We start from the raw sequence: 27,701 nt of genomic DNA on the forward strand, positions 1-27,701 counted from the left end.
ACCAAACCCCACCATCTACCCCCCCGCCGAAATACAAGAGGTATGCGGTGCATGTCCGACCGACCCCAACGCCTTAAGAAGCGTTCAACTCTTGCGAACGGAGGCGTCGTGGGACCGTGTGTGTGTGTGTGTGTGTGTCCTGGACGCTGAGAGAGAGGCGTGCGACTTGCGATGATACATCAGGCGATATGTTGGTCAAGGTGATAATTACGGATAATTTTCCTCCATAATCGTGGCAATGATAATTGCCTGTTATTAGTGATTATTCCATGATGGAAATTCCTGGTGTGTAACTGATGAGTGTACTTACACCCTTCCCTCATATGGACCTCTCGCCACTGATGGTCCACTGTAACTGCCATTACGATGATTCTGCTAAAAACAGTAACCGGATAATTCTAGTTCCGGGGAACATCTCATCACAAAATATTTCGCCATATTTCTCTGATTTCAAGTCTATGACAATTTAGCCTGATATGAAGCTGATAATTCTGTAATCACTGATAACCCTGGATTTCAGTTCAAACTGGTATTTCTTGTTTGGTGCTTAATTGCTAACAATTCCGAGCGGGGAAAAAAAATGGTTTTGGTTTTGTGACTACGGGGGCAATGCAACAGTCTGTAATCATTACCAAATCTCACTAGTAGTCCCATTCCATTTTTGGTCAAAATTACATTTTTTCTTTCCAAAAGTTAATCTTTTTAGATCCATTTCTGCAGTAGAGTTCATTACACACATGTATTATCAATTACAGAGAACTATAAACTTACAATCACCGTTTTAAGTTGAAAATATAAATAATCTAAAGATTCCCCTCAATGGGGATACGTCGAAAGACAAAGTTCACTCAAAAAAAAAATCACTAAAGGGACCTTTTTTTTTTTTTCCTTTCTTTCTGGCCAAGTCCTTTTCTTTCTTTTCTGGTCAAGTCCTAAGGCTGAAGTTCAAATCAAATAGCGAATTATATGGGTCACTTTACTCAATTTTCATTCCTGAATTTTTACGCCTCAAAAAAACTGAACTTACTAGGAACTTACGTAGGAGCAAGTTAGCTCAACAGTCCACAAGGAAATTATATGCTAAATACCTCAAAAATTAAATTCGTTAGCCGGGTTATTCTGACACAGTTATTTTAGGATTAAAGTAATTTGCTACAAAAAAAAAATGTGAAAGTATGTCATCATTTTTAGGCTCACGGAATGCATTCGTAATCTGATTAATTGCTATATACCTAAAACTGAACACTAATACGAACACGTAAAAGTGCCAACACTCTGACGCTCAAATGCACATCAAAATATGATTTTGTTGGCAGACGCCACGACCACCATTCGTGCTACACGACACCTACGCCGTTAAGCAGGACGACACGGCCCTTGGGCACAAAGGGCAAGGCCCATTGAGCACGAAGGCCAAGGCATCTGAGACGACAACCCTTCTTCGCAAACGCCACGATTCTAACCTTGGACAAGTCATCAGTATGAATAAGAACTACAGGAAATGTGTCAGTATGAAAAAAAAAAATCTGGGTATGTATTGGATTAGTTTGAGGTCAATTAACTGTGTGTGTGTGTGTGTGTGTGTGTGTGTGTGTGTGTGTGTAAGTGTGTGTGTGTGTGTGTGTGTGTGTGTGTGTGTGTGTGTGTGTGTGTGTGTGTGTTTCTCTATACTATCACACACAAAACACAAGGATTACAAAAAAAAATGATACTTTAATTCATAAACTTCACCGTACACATCTAATAAATAACGCCAGATGTACGATGGTCTTTTAATGAATACACAACCAGTGTGTGTGGGGGGAGGAGGAATGCTTGTAGCCACTGGGGGGGGAAAAAAAAAACGTTCTTTGCCACAGGGAAAAACGTTTGTTACCAATGGTGTTAATTGTTTATGGCCAACGAGGAAACGTTTGAGGACATGACTTCTTTCATAGGCCACTGAGTTTGTGGCTTCGGAAAAACGTGTGTGACTTTGAAAAAAAAAAAAACGTTTAGAGCGTTTGTGGCTTTGGAAAAACGACTGTACGCTGGGGATTGGAGGAGGGGGGTGGTGTTGAACATGTGTCCCATCCATGACCACTAGACTAGCGATTCTCCTGGAGAGTCGTCCTAAACAGCTTTACAACGAGGAAGTAGCGAATCTTCCAACTCCATACCGTGCCACATCGAAAGCACTAATGTGACGCTCACCCACGACCCCGTCACACAGCGACACCTACCCACTCTGCCTGCAATGTGCACCCACCAAGTGGGAGGATGGTGGAGGTGAACAAGGCAGGGAGAACCAACCACTCTATAAGAAGAGAACCACTCTCCTAAGGGGAGAGGGTGTGTGTGTGTGTGTACAAGATGGGGTGTGTGTGTACAAGATGGGGTGTGTGTGGGGGGGATGGGGGGGTATTCATGACAGCACCGTTGTCCACCCCCCCCCAACCCCCACCATACACCGTGCCTCCTCAATAGTTGATGACTCACACTAATTACTCAATTGGCTCTCCCGTTAGGTCAGAGAGGCCTGCCCTTAACTGTCTGCAACTGGTTTTGTAACTCACGTGTGTTGATGTACGGGCCTGATTCACGTGTGTTGATGTACGGGCCTGATTCACGTGTGTTGATGTACGGGCCTGATTCACGTGTATTGATGTACAGACCTGACTCACATGTGTTGATGTACAGACCTGTCTCACGTGTGCTGATGTACAGACCTGTCTCACGTGTGTTGATGTACAGACCTGACTCACGTGTGTTGATGTACGGGCCTGATTCACGTGTATTGATGTACAGACCTGACTCACATGTGTTGATGTACAGACCTGTCTCACGTGTGCTGATGTACAGACCTGTCTCACGTGTGTTGATGTACAGACCTGACTCACGTGTGTTGATGTACAGACCTGACTCACGTGTGTTGATGTACACACCTGACTCACGTGTATCAGGGGGTACACAGAGGACTTGGGGGAGGGCGGCCAGGGCTGCACAGGGTGTAAGGGGGAAGGTTATGGCTGCACCGGGAGAGAGAGAGAGAGAGAGAGAGAGAGAGAGAGAGAGAGAGAGAGAGAGAGAGAGAGAGAGAGAGAGAGAGAGAGAGAGAGAGAGAGGAGGGGGGGAGCAAGGAGGGAGGTCAAGGTGAAGTGGCAAGAGCTTTAGGTCTGAGGGGGTGGCGGCGGGAGGGGGGGTGTGTGGGAGGTCGTGGGAACGTGTGTTAGATGCAGCATCCCAGGGCGTTCACCTGAACCCCCCCACACCCCACATTACCCCCTAAAGGCCCCCTCCCCCCCTAATGCTCCTAGTGTTCCTAGCCCTCCTGGGAAAAATAAGACCCCCCCCCCACACACACACACAGGAGCAACCGTGACCTGTTGTATGCTGTTGTTGTTGTAGGGTCGAGGCGTCCTCTGCTGCCTCTTCAACTGAGGACACCTCTCTCTCTCTCTCATCGATGATGTCCTCCACCTTACCCAGCTTCTTTACCGGCCTCCTGCTTGACACTAACCCCCCAGACGCTCTCTGGCCAGTCCAGGGAAACACACAACCCATCCCTCATCTTTAAAACTCAGGTCACCACACAGCAGCAGCAGCAGCAGCAGCACGCAGGAATATCAAGCGAAAATTAACTCGCCATGACCTCACCGCGAATCTGCCCGCCTACCGCTGTCGTGGTGTTTCCCTCTCCTCCTCCTCCTCCTCCACCACAGTGCCACCAGCGACCCTCGCCTGCAGGGCAACACGAGTCGTCCCTCCCCCTTTTTCGCTGTAAGGAGACGGACGGCATGTGTACTTCGCCTCCGAATGGACGGCCCCATACCAAACTGCGTCTCCTGACGCACACGAGAGAGAACTCCAACGACGGCGGCTCCTCCTCCTCCTCTTCTTCAGAAGGGAGGTGGGAAAACCTCCGAGTCCTTCTACTCTTACCACACTCGTCCATGAGGTTCAACTCTCTCTCTCTCTCTCTCTCTCTCTCTCTCTCTCTCTCTCTCTCTCTCTCTCTCTCTCTCTCTCTCTCTCTACCACCACAAACGCCCCTCCCCCCTCGTGCCCCAGTGGTCTCTTGCTCTCTGGATTCGTCCGTATGGGCGAGTCCCTTTCCATTTCCTGACATCACACCTCCCTCCAGCGACCTGTTGGAAACGAATCCATGGGGGGGCCGGGCCAGCGTACCTGTGCACGTCTTGGGCAACATAGGGTGGACGTCCGTGAGGGCCAAGGACTTTTACAGTAACCTCCTCGTGCCTTTTCCTGGCACTATCGACGCTCTTCCATGACCTCCTCCTCCTCCTCCTCCACTTCCTCCTCCCCGTTCCATCCCACACAGGTGGCAAGGAAGGGGCTACGGTGTCGTCCACCACCAGTCGCAGACACGATCATGAACATGATGCCCAACTTCCTTTCCATATCTTCGCGTCGTTCTTCAGGTACATCTGCCGCCACTGGACTACCAGCGAGCGTGCTACGTGCTGGTAACGGAAGAGTAACTTGGGTGGGGGTTACTGTTACCTGGTAGTGGTGGTCGTGGTGGCTGAAGACTACCTACGGTTACTATGCCTGGTGTGGCGTGGAGGTACCAGGAAGTTACCAGGTGAGAAGCCTGGCCAAACACCTGTTCCCCTCCATACAAGGAGTCACGGGTCACGTCCATGCATCTGTCTAAAGGTTCTCCTCTCTCTCTCTCTCTCTCTCTCTCTCTCTCTCTCTCTCTCTCTCTCTCTCTCTCTCTCTACCTACCTACCTACCTACTGACCTACAAACGACAATTGAATTCCCACAGCCATGCACTGCATGCACCTCTCTCTCTCTCTCTCTCTCTCTCTCTCTCTCTCTCTCTCTCTCTCTCTCTCTCTCTCTCTCTCTCTCACACACACACACACACACACACACACACACACACACACACACACCACACCCCACCCCGGAGTAATGGTCGTGAGAGCGTGACCTGACCCCGTGGCACACTACCCTCCCCCACCCCCCGGGGCACAACGTGACCCCCAGCCCCAGCCCAGCCCCACCCCCATCACATCACCCTCCCCCCCTACACCACGACGGGAAAACCTATGCCTTAAACACCTACAGAAACACGCTCACACTCCAGGCCACTTGCATAACCTGATAAATGAATTATTCCATTACGTCACCACAATAAAGAAACTGAAATCTAGTCGGCAGAATAACGACCCTGGACGTGTGAGTATATATATTGAACAACAAGATCACGACATACAGACGGCTCTGATATATATATATATATATATATATATATATATATATATATATATATATATATATATATATATATATATATATATATATACACACACACGCATGGGATGTTTTTTTCACTAGATAATATGACAGCACACGTAAATAAGGTACGTAAAGGTAATTATTTTGATGCGAGGATGAAGTTAGCAGGAGATGAAACAGTAGTAAAAAAAAAAAATCTATATATGCTGCACTTGAGCCCCCCCCCCCCCCCCCAAAGGCAACACCCAGTCTTCCCCCTCCCCCTCACCACACTAGTCCCCAGTTCAACCTGTCCCCAGACATCATCAGTCCCCCTCACACAGGCCCAGGTACGGTACATGGAGGTACTCACCACAGCGGTACAGGTGCACGTACCACTGCTACTTACCTGTGGGGGAAAAAAGAGAAAAAGAAAGTTAGCTGGATCCCAATAAATAATATCATTATCATTATTGTTATCATTATTATTATTATTATTATTATTATTATTATTATCATTATTGTTATCATTATTATTGTTATTATAATCATTATTATAAATATTATTATTATTATTATCATTATTATTATTATTATTATTATTATTGTTATTATTATCATTATTATCATTATTACTATTACTATTATTATTATCATTATTATTATCATAATCATTATTATCATCATTATTATCATTATTATTATTATTATCATTATTATTATTATTATTATTATTATTATTATTATTATTATTATTAACAATCATTATCATTATTATTATTATATTATTATTATTATTATTATTATTATTATCATTATTATTATTATCATTATTAATATCATCAATATTATTATCATTACTATTACTCTTATTATCACGACGGTACGAGCATTAGGTTAGGATGGCTTGCCAGTCCAACATGTGAAAGGTCGTAGCCCCGTGGTTAAGGGGTACGTACTGTCATAATAAAGGGAGATAAACAGACAATAATATTATCTAGTGAGCGTGGCTGTCACCCCGGCCACCGCGCACCCGAGAATCCACCCAAACACAACGTATTTTGTACACCGAGGAGGGGAAAAAAATATTAGCCCTTTTGAACACACATCACAAGATTTACAGTAAAAAAAAAAAGGGGGGGGGGAAGGGGCTCACTTAAAGACAGTGGTATTAGCAAGTTAAAGGTGCTGCCACATATGGAATGAAAACACACCGACTGCCGTAAATGTTACAAATTCTACGTAATGGTTTTGAGAGTTGAATTTGTTGAAAAAAAAATCACACACACACACACACATTCTTACTCACACACACACACACACACACACACACACACACACACACACACACACTACACACACACTGTCCTGTGGGATCTAAACAAATATTTCAGGACGAGTGAATAATTCTTACACTTTTTTTTTTGTTTTGTTTTGTTTCTTTCGCAAGGAAACCGACGAGAAGATTGTAAATTGTAAATCTACAACCTGGGAAGCATCTTAAGGCTGTCCAACCCACTCAGGCTAATACAACACACTCCTCCTCTGTACACTGTGGGGGGAAAATGACTTTAAGAACGACACATAAACCTCAGAACACCTTGCTGGGTCGCTCATCCCAGCGGCTCCCAGCATGCCTAGGCCTCCCTCGCTGGCTGGCGTGTATCTCCCTTGCTGGGGTCTGTCTTGTCTGTCTGTCTCTGTCTCTCTCTCTCTCTTGCTGGGGTCTATCTGTCTCTATCTCTCTCTCTCTTGCCGGGGTCTGTCTGTCTGTCTCTCTTGCTGGGGTCTGTCTGTCTGTCTGTCTGTCTCTCTTGCTGGGGTCTGTCTGTCTGTCTGTCTGTCTCTCTCTCTCTTGCCGGGGGTCTGTCTCTTGCTGGGGGTTTGTCTGTCTGTCTCTCTTGATGGTCTCTCTCTCTCTCTCTCTCTCTCTCTCTCTCTCTCTCTCTCTCTCTCTCTCTCTCTCGCTGGGGTCTATCTGTCTGTCTCTTGCTGGGGTCTCTCTCTCCCTCTCTCTCTCTCTCTCTCTCTCTCTCTCTCTCTCTCTCTCTCTCTCTCTCTCTGGGATCAGTCCCGCTTATTAAGGTGTCTAACTCGCACGCTCACACTTCAGAGATCAAGAATCTGTCCACCATGCACAATTTTCCTCCTGCTACCCAGAGTACGATGCTAATACTCAAGAACTCGTTCAAGATTAAAATATCAACATAAAAAAAATTAAAAAAAAAATAAAATTTTCTTTACCCAGGAAGAAAATAAGTGATTTTTTTTTTACCCAGGAAAGAAAATAATAGTGAATCTTTCTTACCCAGAAAGAAAATAAGTGAATTTGTTTGACCCATAAAGAAAACAATAGTGAATCTTTCTTTTCATTGACACAGGAAAGAAAATAAGTGAACCTTTTTTGTTTTGATCCACGAAAAAAGCCAATCTTTTTTTTCTTTTTGACCCAGGAAAGAAAATGAGTGATTTTTTTTTTTTTTTACTCCGGAAAGAAAATAATAGTGAATCTTTTTTTTTTTCACAATGACATCCTCCTCCCCCCACCCCCTTCACCCACCAGAAACTACCCCTCCATCTCAGCAGGCTGTATGGGTGACCCCCCCCCCCAACAACAACAACAACAACAAGAAAAGTTATCGGTCCAGAAGACTAAAGTCGGCCATGCTGGTTGGGCTTCAGCCCTTCACCTACATTAACTAAACGAAAAAAATAAATAAATAAATTATATATATATATTATATATATATATATATATATATATATATATATATATATATATATATATATATATATATATTTTTTTTTTTTTTTCCTAAAGAAGGAACAGAGAAGGGGGCCAGGTGAGGATATTCTATCAAAGGTCCAGTCCTCTGTTCTTAACGCTACCTCGCTAACGCGGGAAATGACGAATAGTATGAAATACATATATATATATATATATATATATATATATATATATATATATATATATATATATATATATATATATAGTACGAGTCAACCTCGAAACAGGAATTAAAATGTAGATTAATGTATATTACATGGTACAGAGGTACAGGTGACATACAACATCGATATACTGAATAACATATACAAGATACACATATACACAATACACGGAATGTAAAGCATACAATATACACACAGTATACAAGTATACTTATCATACACAACTATACACTAATATATAATGCACAAATAAGGCCGCATACACAATCAAGTATGTACACACGGTACAGGAGACACGGTATGCGTGTTATACTACGAGATATACCAGGGTCGTGAAAAGGAGAGGAGTCCTCCCCACCCGGGTGGTGATGCAGGTCGTGTGGAAGGGCCAGCCTGGGGATGGGTAGTACGACCAGCCGGGACCTAGGTCGTTTTCCCCGGCCCGACACGACCCCCCTACTACCGTAAAATGTCTACACACGCGGGTAAATATCTGGGAATTATGCAAAAATATTCATGGAATGAAAAACGAGAGACTTGCCTCGCTCCTCAATACCATCCCCAGACGATAGCCGGAAAAGAAAAAAAAACTTTCCACTTAACCGGAGTCCGGCTAATCGGAAGCCCCACCCCCTTATCCGAAGTCCGGTTAACGGAGATCCTCCTCATCCATAGTTCGCTCTTGCGCAGTCCCTTGAATCCGGGTGATCGCAAGCCTTCTGTCTCCTGTAGTCCGGTTAATTTAAAAAACATCTTATCCGAAGTCCGGTTAACCACAAGCCTCTTCATCCCAGGGTGCTTCGGAATCCGGTTAACTGAAACCGTGACACAGTTCAGGAACTGGTTAAGTCAAGAGTTATGATTAACCGGTACCTGGTGAAGCAACGACCTCATTATCCGGGATCCTTCAGTATCAGGTCAAAGGTCATACGCGATCATATTCAAGAGTCGTAGCGTCGTGGCTCACTAGTCGTACCAAACGGTCGTACAGGTGTGCTGGAGGGTCGTATAACGTCACGATGACCGTAGCGTCGTACCGAGTAGTCGTACGGTCGCGCTGGAAGGCCTTACCGTCGTACCGAGTGGTTGTACTGGAGGGTCGTATCGTCGTACCGAATGGTCGTATGGTCGTGCTGGAAGGTCGTATGGTCGTGCTGGAGGGCCTTACCGTCGTACCGAGTGGTCGTAATGGAGGGTCGTATCGTCGTATCGAGTGGTCGTATGGTCGTGCTGGAGGGTCGTACCGACGTACCGAGTGGTCGTAAAGTCGTACTTGAGGGTCGTACGATCGTGCTGGATGGTCGTACCGACGTACCGAGTGGTCGTGCTGGAGGGTCGTACCGACGTACCGAGTGGTCGTAAAGTCGTACTGGAGGGTCGTAGCGTCAAGCCTGGGAGCTTCGTCTATCCCGAACACTTCCGCACAGTTCAATATTCATACAAGGCAATACTCCAATTAAGTATTTATCGTCAAATTAAAACAGCTTTAAATATCGCAGGCAAACTTTTTAGTCAGACAATTCAAAACTAAATTAGTTAAACTCTACAATTAGCACAAACAACAGGGGGACAAAAATTCTCTTCGGGTAAATATATAAAAAATAAAAAAACAAAAATCCAATACTTTCAAATGACAACGAGAGGAAAATCAAACTGGGGAAAAAAATATATATATTACCCAACTAAAGAGAACACATAATTGACCATACCAGAAACATTATAATACACTCACTGAACTGCCGATGTTGACCGTTAACAGGGGATACACTAGCGGGTCTCCCGTTAACAGACGCTGTCGTTGGTTAGAAATGGCAGTTGAACACTGTTTAACGTTAATCATTAATATCTGCGCTACGTTCAGCCCGAGACGGTACGGAGGATGTACAGCAGAACTGGTCCCACGCCTACACCCACATCAACAACCTACACAGCACCTCTATCATCAACACCTGCACAACACCCATATCAATAGCTGCACAACACCCATATCAATACCTGCACAACACCTACACAACACCCATATCATCTACACCTGCACAATACCCATATCATCTACACCTGCACAACACCTCTATCATCAACACCTGCACAACACCTCTATCATCAACACCTGCACAACACCTCTATCATCAACACCTGCACAACACGCATATCAATACCTGCACAACACCCATATCATCAACACCTGCACAACACCCATATCATCAACACCTGCACAACACCCATATCATCAACAGTTGCACAACACCCACGGCAACACCTACATCAACACCCATGTTACAGCTCCCCCACCACCCCAGGACAGTCAGCCGTGGGGGGGAGGTTACGGCACCGCCCACCCACCAAACCACCAAGGGGAGTCAGTGATGGAGGAGGAGAAGCGGGGGGGAGATGTGACACTGACCACTGTGGTAGATGGTTGTGGACCATCACACTTCGTAACATCAAACTCGTTACCTTTACTTAAGCTAGCTTAGGTTAGGGTACTGGGTTAAGGCGACCAGTTACGTGCATAGCAACAATTCCCCCGCCTTAACCTCCCCACCCACCCACCCATCCCTGAGAATAAAGGAAGGAGAGGGGGAGGGGGTTCAGTAAATATCACGACCTAATAAATGATTTGACACGGGCCCCAACCCCTCCCTCAAGCCTTCCATCTCCAGCCATTACCAGACAAGAGCGGGACACCAGCCACGCCGTTGCTAAGATACTGCACGTCCACCCCCGTGATAACCTGCACGTCCACCCCCTCCCCCGTGATAACCTGCACGTCCATCCCCTCCCCCGTGATAACCTGCACGCCCATCCCCTCCCCCGTGATAACCTGCACGTCCACCCCCTCCCCCGTGATAACCTGCACGTCCATCCCCTCCCCCGTGATAACCTGCACGTCCACCCCCGTGATAACCTGCACGTCCATCCCCTCCCCCGTGATAACCTGCACGTCCATCCCCTCCCCCGTGATAACCTGCACGTCCATCCCCTCCCCCGTGATAACCTGCACGTCCATCCCCTCCCCCGTGATAACCTGCACGCCCATCCCCTCCCCCGTGATAACCTGCACGTCCATCCCCTCCCCCGTGATAACCTGCACGTTCACCCCCGTGATAACCTGCACGTCCACCCCCTCCTCCGTGATAACCTGCACGTCCACCCCCTCCCCCGTGATAACCTGCACGCCCATCCCCCTCCCCCGTGATAACCTGCACGTCCATCCCCTCCCCCGTGATAACCTGCACGTCCATCCCCTCCCCCGTGATAACCTGCACGTCCACCCCCTCCCCCGTGATAACCTGCACGTCCACCCCTCCCCCGTGATAACCTGCACGTCCACCCCCTCCCCCGTGATAACCTGCACGTCCACCCCCTCCCCCGTGATAACCTGCACGTCCACCCCCTCCCCCGTGATAACCTGCACGTCCACCCCCTCCCCCGTGATAACCTGCACGTCCAACCCCTCCCCCGTGATAACCTGCACGTCCATCCCCTCCCCCGTGATAACCTGCACGTCCACCCCCTCCCCCGTGATAACCTGCACGTCCACCCCCTCCCCCGTGATAACCTGCACGTCCACCCCCGTGATAACCTGCACGTCCACCCCCTCCCCCGTGATAACCTGCACGTCCATCCCCTCCCCCGTGATAACCTGCACGTCCAACCCCTCCCCCGTGATAACCTGCACGTCCAACCCCTCCCCCGTGATAACCTGCACGTCCATCCCCTCCCCCGTGATAACCTGCACGTCCACCCCCTCCCCCGTGATAACCTGAACGTACCCCAGCGGTAACCTGCGCCTACCTCCTATGATAACCTGTAGATATCCCAGTGATAACCTGCACGTTAACCCCCCCCCCCCCCTTTCGCTAAGATAATCCACACGTCCACCGCGCACCTCCACCATCCACGCGTCGCCAAAAATGTCCATCCGGACACACATGAACCGTCCAGCAATAACAAAATCATAAAAGCGAACGATACCATAACTTCCCCGGGGTCAAGGGTCACCAAATGCAGGTGCTTCTTACGCTCTTGAACACAACGGGTACAAATTTTCTTTAAGAGCAAAACGGTGCGACCCTTGAATGCAACGGTACAGTCCTTGAGCCCTACGGTACAATCCCCGGGCACGACGGTACGATCCGTGGGCACAGTGGCGTAACCCTTAACCTGGTCCCCCAACTGACCACGTCAGGCCCGCCAACATATATATACCCACGGATCGTGGCGTATTCGTGGACAAACATGTCCCCCCTCCCTCGGTGTTAAATCACTGTCGCCATTATATTACAGAAATCACGCCACAACAACTATACCCAGCACATGAATCCTTTAATTCGGCCACTCGACTCACTGAACACCTCCGGTTACAGAGGCGTACGTGAAGGACATACAGAACTTTTGGGATACCATCTCCCATCTGATTCTATTGAAATATATCATTTTCCCCACCTTCTTGGCTCCTCTGTAACCAGTTACATGATAAATCGAAGGGCTAAAACCGATTATCATCTCGTCCACACCTACTTATCCACTGATAATAAAACACCAGCATCTGCCGAACTTCTTACGTTAAGGGCACTACTGGAACACAGAACTGTTACGGTTCTCAATTCGCAGCGGCAATTCCAAAAAAAAAAAAAAACCCTTAAATCTCTGCTCATCCGAAGCACTCGGCGGGGTGGCGTGCCCAGTGACGTCACGACCCAGGAAATCAGGGACAAATGCAATAGTCCAGGGTCTGGGCGGCTGACGTGACGCGCCAAGACGCTAACGCCCTGCTTAAGTTGATAACGCGGGGCTCGATCCACTCCCCTCTCCCCTACATATATATATATATATATACTTACAATATAACACGAGAACTTACGGGATTACATACCGGCTCGTTTCTCGGGCGCCTCTCTCTCTCTCTCTCTCTCTCTCTCTCTCTCTCTCTCTCTCTCTCTCCCCTAAGAGCCCGCTCTGCCACCCAACCTCGTTTTAAGGCATGAGGGAAAAAAAAAAATGTATCTGAACACTAAAAACAAGACGTCAGTGGCGCCAAAACCAATAGATCCGCTACAGGCAGTGGCGGGATGACGTCAGAGTGGAGGTAATAGGGTGGGGGAGGGGGAGGAGCAGGGTGTCTGGGGCGGGGGGGCGGGGTGATGGCTGTCCTTGGGTGGAGAGGGAGGAGAGAGGGGGGGGGGGATGGTCGTGTGGCACCACCACGCACCTCCACCCCTCCCACCTCAGCCACCCTGGAGCACGTGGAGGACGCAACACGTGCTCCCCCCCCCCTCCCTCCCTCCCTCACTCCCCCGATCTACATCACCACCGCCGCCCCGTCGTACACCACATCTGCCGCCGCTCACGCCAACCACCTGAACAGCAGTACGCCGTCGTACGGTTAGGGAAGTTGACGGCAAAAGTTGCCACAACTATTGATTAATGAAATGGGAAATCATTTCGAATCCAAGATCAGGGGAACTTTGCGACGACATGCCACGTTAACAGGAAAACACTAATGCCTTTCGATATACTTCACCCTGAGTGATGTACAAGTTTTCTCAACATTACATTGCCTTCCCAATACGCAAAGAAACTAATATGATTGTATAGTTCACGCCAGAAACGTACACACACACACACACACACACACTCGCCTATTCCTCACACGAAGACTCTTCAACTGGCGGCGTCTGGCAGCTGCATCCCGTTGTCATGGTAACGACCGGCCACGTGACCAACTCCACCTCCCCCCCCCAAGACGCAACGTTCTCACCCACAGCCAACGTTTGCTCCAACGTTTCCTCGTTATTATTTGCCACAACGTATCCATCCACCTGAGGAACTTCCACGCGTCTCCACCGCTAAATCCACGTACAATACACATATGGCAACAACCCTGAAAACATTCTAAGTTGAAAACATTTAAATTTTAAACCTTTTTTTTATATATAAAAATTCTGAATCGCTCTAATACTGGGACAACGCATTATCTCGTGGGCTAACAGGATCCCATCTCTCATGACACACTCCAGTGGGGACGTGATACAAACATGAACTTGCACAACCTCCCTCAGCAACTAGTGACACAGGACATCAATAATCATTTTTTTTTTCTTTACGTCTTACGTACGGAGAACGATACGTGACACACTTGTCCACCTCCCCTACCTCGGGGGAGGAGGAGGAGGGGGAGAGGACGGAGGAGGAGGAGGAGGAGGAGGAGGGTGGGAGTAGGGAGGGGTAAGGCGAGAGAGGCTGCAGGAGCAAGGGGTGGGTACGTAGGGGGAGCTTGGGAGGCGGTGTATCACGGCAGAGCGAGTGGGTGGTACGGCTGGGGTGAGGTGCGGGGGTTTACAACGCCGCGCTCCGGCAGATGATGATGGGAGGTTGGTAGAACAGGGGGACGATGGTGGCCTAGGATACGGGGGGGGAAGAAAACACTAAGGCAGAAAATAAGTTGTCCTGAAGTTAGGGGGGTGGGGGAGAGAAGGGCGGGCGCGCTGATGGGCCGGTGGGATTGGAGAACTGACGGGGTTGGGGTGGGAGAAGGGCTAGGCTGCTGCTGCGAAGGGGTTCGCGAAGAAAGTGCTGGGGGAGGAGGGACAGGGAATACTCTGGGGGAATGCTGGATGCTGGGGAGGGACTGTATGATGATCGCTGGGGAGTGAACGATGAAAAGCGCTGGGGAGAGATTGATCAATGCTGGGGAGGGACTGTATGATGAGCGCTGGGGGGAGAGATTGTGATCAGTGCTGGGGAGGGACTGTATGATCAACGCTGGGAAGAGATTGTGATCAGTGCTGGGGAGGGACTGTATGATCAACGCTGGGAAGAGATTGTGATCAGTGCTGGGGAGGGACTGCATGATGAGCGCTGGGGGGAGAGATTGTGATCATTGCTGGGGAGGGACTGTATGATCAACGCTGGGGAGAGATTGTGATCAGTGCTGGGGAGGGACTGTATGATCAACGCTGGGGAGAGATTGTGATCATTGCTGGGGAGGGACTGTATGATCAACGCTGGGGAGAGATTGTGATCAGTGCTGGGGAGGGACTGCATGATCAACGCTGGGGGGGGGAGAGATTGTGATCAGTGCTGGGGAGGGACTGCATGATGAGCGCTGGGGGGGGAGAGATTGTGATCAGTGCTGGGGATGGACTGTATGATCAACGCTGGGGAGAGATTGTGATCAGTGCTGGGGAGGGACTGCATGATGAACACATGCGTTGTTTCTAACAAGTGGCAGAAGGTGACGACCAGACATCCCCCCAGTCCAGTGCCTTCACTCCTACGGCAGGATCCTGTTACCTTCCTGTAGAGGCCATGGAGGCACAAGGTCCTCCTCCTCCCGCCTGACCTCTCTCTCTCTCTCTCTCTCTCTCTCTCTCCCGTGCCATGTGTTGCGGGGGAGGTTGGCATGAGCGGGGCTGTCTGCCTCAACGCTGACCACGGCTAACTACTTCACCGTTGTTGGCACACGTCGCCAAGCCTCGCGTTATCAGGGTGGGGGGGGGCCTACCCCAACCCTGTCGCGGGTCGTCACATCTACCATGGCTGACCACCTCAGAGACGGCGGGCAAGGTTGACGCCGGGGCGGGACTCCACCTGGCTGCAGTATGTGGAGCTCAGTCGACGGCCCTGAGGGCTGAGTCAGCTGGCCCTGAGTGTTAGGGCTTGTGGGGGAGGGGGGTGAGTTAGCCAGGCAGCCCCGAGGTTGCCAAGTCAGCAACACAAGCAATGCAGGTGCAGCAACAACTGCCTCCCTCCGTCACTGTTACCAAGCAAACAACGCAACACACACACACACCCTCCCTCCTTCTGGTTACACATACACACACACACAAACACGCACAAACACACGTCAACATGACCCAAATCGGAATCGCTGTCAAGCACATCAGCCATGTCCTCCCGTCTCACTGAGTCCCGCACCCCACTCCAGGTGGCTCACTTCACCAAGCTATAAGCCTGGACCTCATCCCGTAAGTCCGGGAAGAGGCTGTACTGTACCAGCCTCTCCACCGTCACCTCCTGCCGCCAGCCACCCCTCGTGCCCCGAGTTGCAGCTCGGCAACACAGCCACTTCGAGCCTCATCCCAACCATTGTGAACATATCCTTCTCTACACAGCCTTCATCAGCTGATGAATGTATTACTCCTGTATATTTTCAGTTGCAGTTAATTCAAAAACTTAATAAAAAATCAATAATAATAATAATAATAATAATAATAATAATAATAATAATAATAATCATAATAAAAGTTAAGGGGGAAACTAAACGGAATACGGTAAGATGGAGTGAAAAGGATTTTGAGTGGTCGGGGTCTAAACATGCAGGAGGGTGAAAGGCGTGCACGTGATACAGTGAATTAGAAGATGTGGTATGCAAGGGTCGTCGTGCTGTCAATGGAACTGAAGCAGGACATTGAAGCGTCCGGGGTAAACCATGGAAAGGTCTGTGGGGGTCTGGTTGTGGATAGAGAGGATGTGGTTTCCAGTCACCAGCATTTGACATGGAGAGAGAATGGATGTGAGCGAATGCGGCCTTTCTTTGTCTATTCCTGGCGCTGCTGCTGCCTTGCTAAGTCGGGAAACGGTGAACAAGAAGGAAAAAAATTCATAATGTCCATATTGTCACTATCATCAGTACTGGTCCGGAGAGCCACACTGCACTACCACAAAGACCTGACCAGTAGCAGCAACACTCGTGGCTGACAGGACCAACATAAAACCTTCGTTCAGCAAGCCAGATGAACCGAGTCGCTATGTGCGACCACACACTACCACACCCACAGTACCACCTCAGCGCTCAAGGGTCGTCCCGTCGTGCTCAAAGGAGTTAAATGGTTACGGGATGGTCGGGAGGGGGCGGGCGATTGTGGTAGATGCTGCGACACCTGCTGGAGGGAGGGAGGGGGATGGGTTGTGGTGTTGTGGTCACAGTAATGACCAACAACAAGTGTCATGGTGGTCAAATTACCCGGGCCGGTGGTGGGCCAACATTGTCGCTACTCCGTCTGGTGTCACCCGTCTGCCTCCGTGGACGTGCTGCTCTAGTGGTAAGGGCGACACACCAGGTCGCCTGCCTGATATGGTCCTCGACTCAAATGCGGTAGCAACAGGATCAGAACAGTAGAAGGAACCTCCCTTCCCACCTCTCCCTCCGGCTCAACCGCTAGCAGGACAAGATGGGAAGAAGCCCCATGTAGTGTGGAGAAAAGCAGGAGCCATGGGCAAATACGTAGGAAAGCGAGGCGGGACGAGCTTCTTACCAATTTTGCACACTGTTGCACTAGGGTTGTTGGACTCTCTCAAGTGTAATGAGAGGTTTCAATAACATTTTAACTTGGCTTATTTACTGATAACAGATAACACTGTCAAGTGTCTGTCAAGGTGATGGGTGTGGTGGTGGTGGTGGGCAGCGTTGGTGGGGACGGTGGGGCTGCCGTGCTCCTATGGCGATGGTGGCCTGTTGGTATGGTGGGCGGCGGCGTCGGACTTCCATCTGAATTTCCAGGGAGACCTTTTCAAAGACCAAGAGACGACACCTCAGACTCCAGACTAAATGGCATCCTCCCGCGGGAGTGTTGAGCTTACTGACGACACGGCGTCGCGTCAGCAACGGTCGCTCCACCAATTAGTAACTTCACTGTGTAACGCCCTGAACACCACGGTACCACCACCCTAGGCGTGATGGCGTGACCGAATCTCACGGGCCACCTCGGAGGTATTAACGCCACCACACAAAAGCTGGTACCGTCACGCTCAACGACACAAACCATCTTACCGCACGCTGAAAAGTATATATATATATATATATATATATATATATATATATATATATATATATATATATGTATATATATATATATATATATATATATATATATATATATATATATATATATATATATATATATTATCCTGGGGATAGGGGAGAAAGAATACTTTCCACGTATTCCCTGCGTGTCGTAGAAGGCGACTAAAAGGGGAGGGAGCGGGGGGCTGGAAATCCTCCCCTCTCGTTTTTTTTTAATTTTCCAAAAGAAGGAACAGAGAATTGGGCCAGGTGAGGGTATTCCCTCAAAGGCCCACTCCTCTGTTCTTAACGCTACCTCGCTAATGCGGGAAATGGCGAATAGTTTGAAAGAATATATATATATATATATATATATATATATATATATATATATATATATATATATATATATATATATATATATATATATTTCTAAGAGTCCACGGGCAAAAAATGAAACAAGATAAGTTCCCAAGTGCACTTTCGTGTAATAATCACATCATCAGGGGAGACACAAGAGAGAAATATCAGTTACCGGACAAACCCTCCCACAGGTTACCAGTAGGAGAGCTTTACCTTCGTCAACTGATGACAGAGAGGATACTGTCTCGTCCGAGAGCTACTCTCTCCAGAGGAGTACATCATTTCTCAGCTTCTGATTGTGGCGCAGCCTTGGAGAGCTCGCTAGGACGGGCGCGGGAGTGTATTTCGCTATGGGATCCCCCTTTCAAGTGTACCCCGTTCACGCTACAGTTTTAATTTCCTCTTCAAAATCTTCATTTGTCTAAATATACACATGGACGAAGCCTGTTCAGTGACAGCAAAAGGTGTCTTACTTCTTTCAATGGGATAATAATTCATATCACCATATTTTCCTAACCAAGTTAATGGAAAGCTTCAATATCTTTACGAAGCTGAAAATTTTCCCCGTAACCTTATAATCATAAATTATTCCACGGGATGCACCCCCTGGCTAAATGTACGTCTGTACGAGTTGGAAATCCAGGAAATGTCGTCCAAATGATTCCCAGACACATACATGCCCGTCTCGGACGCGTGTGTTCCAGCCCCTGGAACAGGACGGTATGGATTCCTGGATGAGCTGCGCCTTAGCCTCTCTCTCTCTCTCTCATCTGACCCCGCCATACTCGTGGGTTGTGTTCAACGATTGTTACCGTTCAAGGTGTCGTTCCGTCGTGCTGGAGTCGTTCCACCGTGTTGGAGGGTCGCCAACCGTCGTGCTGAGGGGTCGTTAACCGTCATGTTCGTGAGTCGTTACGCCGTACCTAAGGGTCGTTAACCCTCGTCCTGCAGGGTTGTTCCGCCGTGCAAAAGGGTGGTTAAACGTCGTAGTGAAGGGGGGGGTCATTCCGTCGCAGGTCGTCGTGTCTTTGTGCCTGAAGGGTTTAATGCTTATGGTCTGCACCGCGGCTGAAGCAAGCAGGGCCGGGATGATGACGTGGAGCAACCCGCGGACCAACCACCACCACCCCCCACTGGGGCGAGAGATCTCCGCGTCCCCCACTGGGGAAAACAGAGGAGAAACCTTCCACTGTGAAAATGTGTAGAGAGTGAACGATGAAGAAGGTACGAGACGAGTAGAGGGTGACGCAGGAGGCAAGGAAGATGCCAAATGTCAAGAGAGAGGAACCCCCTGGCTGAGCAGGGAGGAGGGAGGCTCCAGCCAAGGAAGGTCCAACGCTGAAATACTAGAGGGGATTTTCCATGAGTCACCAACCGCGTTTCCACGGTGTTCCTGTCATACATCTCCTCCCATACAAACATGCCCACAGTAAATATGAATAACACCCAAGGAAGGCGTCACGCGGGATTTAATTTCTGGTTTCCATCTTGGCAAAAATAAAAACAAAACAAAAAAGTAATTAACGCCTGACGAGCCAAACACCTGTACTCCAAGGCCAGGAAGGGCCAGCCGATCTCTGCTTCAAGAGAGAACAGCAGTCCAATGATGGCCAACACCACTATGGGTGTCGCGACCCCTCTCTCTGCCAATCTCGTCCCAGGCTGCGCAATTAGCCAGCCATACCGCTGCCCTGCAATTCTAATACACTGACGACAATAGCTTCATTACAGGGTTAGAGAGCAAGCTGGGCGAGCCCTGCCGGAGACATGGGTTGTAAGGTACATATCTCAGACCTAACTAAGCGAGGAAGAACAATGACAGGGATGCGAAAGGTCATTAAGAAATCGATGTAAAAAAGTGAAGGTAAAACGTGTACATACAACCTGATAATCTGCAAGGCTGAGGCAGCGTGGGAGAACGAGCCGAGGAGAGAGGGAGACTCAGGCCAGACGCTCCCCTTCGGCCACCATGCATGATATCCCCGGCCGCGGCCAGACCTGGCCTGGCCTCCCTGCCTGTCCTACCCCGCTGGTCAAGGGTATCTGCTCCCTCTGCCCAGTGTTACCATTAATGATCCTGGCTGGCACAGCCAACTGTGGGAAACAACACTTGACGTGTGGCAAGTCACTATGAGACATAAGCAATACATCATACAGTTTTCTAACCCGAGCCAGACACTGTAATTTGCAGGGAAGTCTATGGTAAAATTGCTTTACTCACTTCCTAGGGGTACCACAGACCACTGTTACGGCAGTGACATTTCTGACTGTGCAAACAAGTGTTCCAGCATTTCAGGCTACTCTCAACCATACACTAAAATACGAAAACTTTCTCCATTGTGCTACGTTGGAAAATACGCCTCTAAAAATACGCAACTGAAACAGCGAAAGTTCAGTGGGGGGGAAAAAATAAAATATTGGTACAGAAAATTCATCCACGTCACTCTAACATCATTGATCAAAACTAAGGTGAAACATCATTATACGCTACAAAATGAGTACAGAGAAACACGTCCACAAATTCACCCTAGGTGAGTAAAGTTAGCAAGATATCTTCCATGTAGTGCTAGTAAAGCATTCCCAATACAATACCTGATACGTTACACTTACGGAAATAATGTTTCATGTTACTGAAGTATATAAAAGAAAGTGCACAAACACGAACACAACAGGCACACGTACACGTCCGTACATATCCGTACACACACACACACAATCATGTCAGAACGCATAGTTCCGTGATCGGCTGCCAGGATCGTATCGCAGAAATGCTTGAGGTGAGAACAGATAAAGATCAGGAAATGTATATAATTGGCTGCTGGGATTGTATGGTAGTTGTGCTTCAGGGGAGGCCAGGTTAAGGTCGGGGTAACGTGCACTTAGCAGGTGGGACTGGACGATAAGCGTGCCTGAGGTGACGCCATCATTAAGGTCAGGTAACGTACAATTTGGCAGTTGGGATTGGACGGTTGATATGCTCAAGATGACGGGTCAGATTAAGGTCAAGTAACACACAAATGCCTACAGGGACATACACATGCATGTACACAGGATGAGGACAAGAGCATATATGTTCATAGGATGAGGACAGAGTAAAGGTTCACGGGATGAGGACTGAGTATATGTTCACAGGATGTGGACAGAGTGTAGGTTCATAGGATGAGGACACAGTATATGTGTACGAGATGAGGACAGAGTATATGTTCATAGGATGAGGACAGAGTATATGTTCATAGGATGAGGACAGAGTATACGTTCACGAGATGAGGACAGAGTATATGTTCATAGGATGAGGACAGAGTATACGTTCATGGGATAAAGACAGAGTAAATATGTTCACGAGATGAGGACAGAGTATGAAGTGAAGGCACAACATAAGACTATCTTCTGTTGGGGATTAGTGTTAAGCAACGACCAAGTTCTCCGTGACTAAACTGCTCGGGATGGCATCGTAGTGTTCTTGAAGCGAGAACAGATTGAGGATGACGTCACCACGTGCAGGGGAGAGGGGGGAGGGAGGGAGAGGGAGGAGGCAGGGAGCCGCCCGGTATGTTCTGATGACCGTACTGAACGGCCCAGCCACACCACCACAGCCTCGTGGTGCTGCTGCAAGTGTAGTCTGAGTGTGTGTGTGTGTGTGTGTGTGTGTGCCTTTACTACATATATTTACAGACACATACAGGCAAATATAAATACGTCCCCCCCCCATACCATACCCATACTCAAATCGTAATGAACCGATGAATGATCCCTGAAATCGGTTTACGAACGCGTCACACAATAAAATGAACAAATGTTTGCCGCTGCGGCAAGGGACCCACGCCGCCCCAAAACAGCGTACAGGCAGAAGTACAAAAATATATATATATATAACAAAAGCACAAAAAAGTTATCCGTAGCCTCCGTCCCACACAGCCGCTAGCCTGCCGGTTTCAAGGAGCCCGCCGTACTTATAATAATTTCTATCTATTCCTTAACATTACGATCAAGTGGTCTACGTAAGCCTATATGAAAACTGATAAGTTAAAGGAACCAACACAAAATTCAATAAAGCGTTGTGGAGCTGGATTTATACACCAACGTATTTTCAGCATTTCACGTCCTTTTGGCAGATTCTGTATTTCGCGAGACGCATCTTTTTCCCAACCGCAGCTCCGGCGCCGTTCGCGGAGACTTATTTTGGCGTTTCATAATTATTCGTCCCCGTCGCTCCATCTGGCTTTGTCATATCTACATCTGCGTTGTAACGGGCCCGACAGAGGTGCATCCCATACTGAGGTCCCCGCCGGTGCCTACGTTAAAAGTCTGGATTAATAATAAAAATATTGTAAAATATGCGATCGTTGTGACCTTAAATACTTGGTGTTCCTCCAGCGGGATCCTGTCAGGGTATTATGGGCCTTACGTCTCCCACGCGCGCCGTCCACAATGCACGTAAAGTTCACCATCAACAAGGCACATAATTGCGTGCAACGATCCCAGCCATTCCTAGAGTAATATTGATTTGTCTTTCTCTTGTGATATCTGCCACATAATTTATTATTCATGCGTTGGGCAACTCCACGGATTCTTTTTCTATATTTTTACCATGTCTGCAGCCAGTGTGAGCAGTACAGAGTATCTCCATAATACACAATTCTCCCGCCAACCAACACACCCTGAAAAAAAAAGAAAGACATTCACCCCCGCGAAAATAAGACACATACGAAATTTTTCTAATCTACACAGTTACAAAACATTGAGCTAAAATTGGATCTTGCTTCGCAGAAGGATTTACGTCCTGATTCATTACATATGCATAATGAAGGGAAATCAGTACGATAAATATGAAGAATAAGCACGAGGAACATACTAAGAATAAATTTTATCGCACCTAACACATGTCCTCGCTCGTCCGCGAAAATAAACTCCCGCCAAAGCCAAGACCGCATGGAGTCCTATTAAGTTGCCAAGTTTTCTCTTATCAACACAGATTTCCAGATTCCCAAAACTCCTTCTCGAATCACTTATTCCTCGAAGAAGCAAGTACGTGCCGTTACCGAGCGTACACGTACAAAAAACACGAACAATAGTAGTTAGAAGAAGAATTAAACGTATTTCTAAAAACAGTATTGAGTACTTGGCATAGTGGCCGTAAGGACGTAAGCAACAACAATTATTGTCAACAGTCAGCCAGTGTTACCAACGATCCCAAAAAATTAAAACTCCCTAGCGTGGCATATTTAACGGCAATCCAAATAGGCAAACTCAAGTATGGCATGCTTTGTTAGGTCTTCTCCCGTTCCCACACACACAAAAAAAAAATATACGAAATGAACCCGAAGAAATATGAATAAACTGTGTAAAGTCAACTGAGCGAAAAGCAGTAAAAGTGGTCCAAGTGGAGAGAAACACCGACTAACACCCGAGCATCGAAGCCGCTCACTGGAGTTCGCGGGAGGAGGCCAGCCTGACTGCTTTCCCCCCCCCTTCCCCGTCCCCCCCTCAACCACCACTTCACCAGTTCGTCGAACAGTCTTTTACCTAACAGTCACATCAGCACCTGTCACAACACAGCCGGGCCCGATACCCAGATTAGAGACAAATCCTCGGTCAGAAAATGTGACTAAAAGCGAACCGGTATCATGTCACTGTACATAATTCATTGGCTTGAATAACACAGCATTGCCCGGGTAACGCACGGGGGGGGGGGGGGGGGTAGGACGGACGGGCAGACTAGTGGGAGGGAGGGAAGAGGAGGAGGAGGAGGAGGAGGAGGAGGAGGAGGAGGAGGAAGAGGAGGAGGAGGAGGGAGCTCTCTCTCCTAGGCTAGCTGGATTTAATTGTTAATTCCACTGATTTGCCTTCTACATTCTTAATCGTACTTGCCAGTAATTATTATTAACTTTGCGATTCAACCGTTGGATTAAACTTACACATACGATGCAATGCCTGAAGAAAATCGACTTGGAAAGAGACGTGTTCGTTCCTGTGGTGAGGAGGAGGGAGGAGGAGGAGGGGGCCAGTGGCTAATCGAGGTTCGTGTGCGCAGGACCTGATCAGCTGACAGTCAGTGGGTGAGTCCTGACCATACAGCAGCGAGAGGACCCGTGTCTAGCATGTCCTCACAACCCTCACACATGTACTACAACCCTTAAACACACACACACACACACACACACACACTTCATCTCACAACCCTCACACATGCACTACAACCCTCAAACACACACACACACACACACACACACACACACACACACACATTCACTCACTCTTCTCCATAATCACTCTCACCCCTATTCAATTAACATTCTCTCTCTCTCTCTCTCTCTCTCTCTCTCTCTCTCTCTCTCTCTCTCTCTCTCTCTCTCTCTCTCTCTTACGACTCCTCGTACGTCCATATAGGGTTCTCTCGCGGCATTACAGTATGGCGTGTGGTGAGTCCTACGCGTTTTAGCATTACTCTTAGAAAAAAAATCTCGTAAAAAAGCAATGCACTAGCACATCTGGTCGTAGTCTCTCTCTCTCTCTCTCTCTCTCTCTCTCTCTCTCTCTCTCTCTCTCTCTCTCTCTCTCTCAGAGAGATATCCACAGTTCGCCTCGTTCATTTTGGTAACTTTAAAACGGCCAACTTTCTTTCTATCCCCCCCAACCACCGCACACTCCACTAGCCTTCGATGGTCACTTAAAATAGCGACCTGCACACAGTTGGCCGGAGAACCACGAAAGACTACCACTTTAAGATCATACAGACACGGACGGGCGCTGTGGAGCCCTGACGGACAGCTCTGCACACGCTGTGTGGTGAGGCTGTTGTGTTCTCCGTCACTGAACCTGCTCATATATCAATTACCAACCCACTGACCAGTCCATGTCCCAGTTTAGGCGGACACTAAATTACAATGAAAAAAATATCTATTTGGAAAATAATATGCAAATATAATGCTGACATCAAGGAAAAAAAATATTGCTTATTTTAGATTTCCAACCGGTTCGTTATAGCTTCACATCACAGAATGTCTACCATACATTTTTTCGCTATAAATTTACCCCGAAAAAGCTTCACTATATCGACCCCACAAGTCTCACTGTAAAGTCTGTCTACCCCCACAGTTTCACTGTAAAGTCTGTCTACCCCCACAGTTTCATTGCAAGTCTACCCCCACAGCTTCACTGTAAGTCTGTCTACCCCCCACAGTTTCGCTGTCTGTCTACCCCCCACAGTTTCATTGTAAGTCTACCCCCCATAGTTTCACTGTAAAGTCTGTCTACCCCCACACAGTTTCACTGTGTCTACCCCCACAGTTTCACTAAGTCTATCTGCAACTGAAAAATTTATCATATGTACGTTCCTCAGTTGTAACCTGTCTATGTCATTTCTATACTCGTACTAACCTCTCACAACAGTCTAACGCCCTCTCTTTAAACAACAGTCTGCCAACAACTGTTTCAAGTCTAACAGGTAATTCGAAGTTGACAACCACTCTTCACACACACACACACACACACACACACACACACACACACGGCCTCTACACAGCTCAACAACCACTTTAAGCAGTCTTAACAAACTACACCAAACTGTCTGACAAACACTTTAAACACAGTAGGGTAAGAAAACCGCCCGTCGTCTGCCAACCACAGTCGAAAACAGTTTCACCCAGTCACTGTAACGGTCCTGGACGGATCCGTTACAGTGTGACAACAACGTGAACAACCCGTCCCTCACCGTAACAGCTCGTGGACAGTTACAACCACTTTAAAAGGATTACGCCGTTCCTGGTTACGAGGCAAAGGTTGCAGTAGTTCCCGTGTGTGTATACGTACTTGCCAGCGTTCCCCGCCGGTACAGATCCGTACCGTGTGGATGCACCCCAGCGTGCCGTGCCGATTACAGCCTGGTGTACCATGCGGGTACAGCCTAGTGTACCGTGCAAGGTACAGCCAAATGTATTGTAACTCCAGTGTACTGTAAGGGTACAGCCAAGTGTACCATGCGGGTACTGTCTTGTAAGGGTACAGCTAAGTGCACCATGCAGGTACTGCCTGAGGTACCACGAAGCTTCAGCCCGGTGTACCGTGCCAGTACAGCCTACTGTACCTTCCCTGTGGGTGCAGCTGAATTTGAAGAGGGGTCCAGCCTCGTCTGCCGTGCGGGTGTAGCGCTCCCACGCAGGTACACAGCCTAGTGGCGACGCAGGTCTGGCCACGTCCGATCATGGTACAGCCTACGTACCGTGCAGGTAAGAGCACAGACGGATGCCGGTACAGCCGAAACCGATGCAGTTACAGTCCGGTGTACCCATACGGGTACATCAGCTTGGCGTGAGCTGCGCGGGTGTATAGCCTTGGGAGTGTACCATGCAGGTGTAGTACCACCCCGGTGTACCGTGCGGGTTAGTGGTTCTATCTTAGGCCTCGGCTCGTGGCGGTTTCGTTCAGTTCGTACACCGTCTGGGGGTTTGGCCACTTAAGGTCAAAGGTCACTCACCTCGGAGCAGGTCAGATACAACATACATCGGCAACCGTTTCTCATGAGGGGGGGTTTGAAAGGGTTGGGTTGTGGATGGGGAGGGGGTGTGTGTGGGATGTGGGGGTTGGTGTGTGTGTGGGGGGGGGGGACGACGACGGGGGAATGGGAGGGGAGGAGGAGGAGGAGGATGATGGGGGGGGGACGTGCAGCAGAAGGCAGTGTTAAAGGTGACATCTGGAGATAACCGACCAACTTGTGTGAGGGAGGGAGGCAGGGAGGGAAGGAGGAGGGAGGGGTGGCATTGGTCCGGGGGGGGGGGGGGGGGGGGGACCGACCAGCCATGAATATATACCACCAGATTCTTGAAGACCAATGATACTGGTCGACCCAACAACAACAACAACAACAACATGAGCATTTGCAGCCGACGACGGTGCTGGGGAGGGGAAGGGGGGGAGGGGGGTGTGTGACGCCGTCACAGACGAAGGGGAGGAGGAGGGAGGAGGGGGGGGGGGGTCTAACCTAGAAATTATAGACGTCTGCTGCTCATCCAGCGTCGCTGGCAGAACGTAAACCCTTCTTCTTCCCGAACGACAACCACAATGTTAACCTAACCCGAACTGCATATATCGCCTTACGTCATCTTTGGCTTCCTGTTTTAGTCTGGCGACTTTAGTGGGTTCTGGAATTCCAGGCCGAATGGATCCCATGGATTTCATGAATGCCATACACCACTCTTTAATGCCGCGAGGCAGGCAAAAATACCAGGTACCATTCTGGAATTCAAAGCACTTACTATCATACATACATACATGGCTTGATATATTCTTTTCTCCTCACTTGACAGATTATACATGCAACTTTCCTATACTTCACGGAGTATCTTGTTAACTATCGAAATGCTCGTGTGCC

The 27,701-nt window shown here is 48.4% G+C and overlaps 1 protein-coding gene across 20 annotated transcripts in view; it reads right to left on the bottom strand.

The window, feature by feature from the left end:
• Positions 1-27,701, bottom strand: part of Ssdp (Sequence-specific single-stranded DNA-binding protein) — a 326,860-nt gene that overhangs the window by 193,490 nt on the left and 105,669 nt on the right. For 12 of the 20 annotated variants that reach the window (XR_011716167.1, XR_011716163.1, XR_011716161.1 and 9 more), the window contains exon 6: positions 5,603-5,638. The exons of the other annotated variants lie outside the window; for them this stretch is intronic. Coding sequence is in view for 4 of the 12 variants with exons in the window: in XM_071689596.1 (XP_071545697.1) it covers positions 5,603-5,638 (36 nt within the window). In the remaining 8 variants the exon portion in view is untranslated. The remainder of the gene's footprint in view (positions 1-5,602; positions 5,639-27,701) is intronic. 20 annotated transcript variants of the gene reach the window in all.

The sequence above is a fragment of the Panulirus ornatus genome, chromosome 47 (genome assembly GCF_036320965.1).
Source record: "Panulirus ornatus isolate Po-2019 chromosome 47, ASM3632096v1, whole genome shotgun sequence".
In the NCBI taxonomy this organism is placed as follows: Eukaryota; Metazoa; Arthropoda; class Malacostraca; order Decapoda; family Palinuridae; genus Panulirus; species Panulirus ornatus.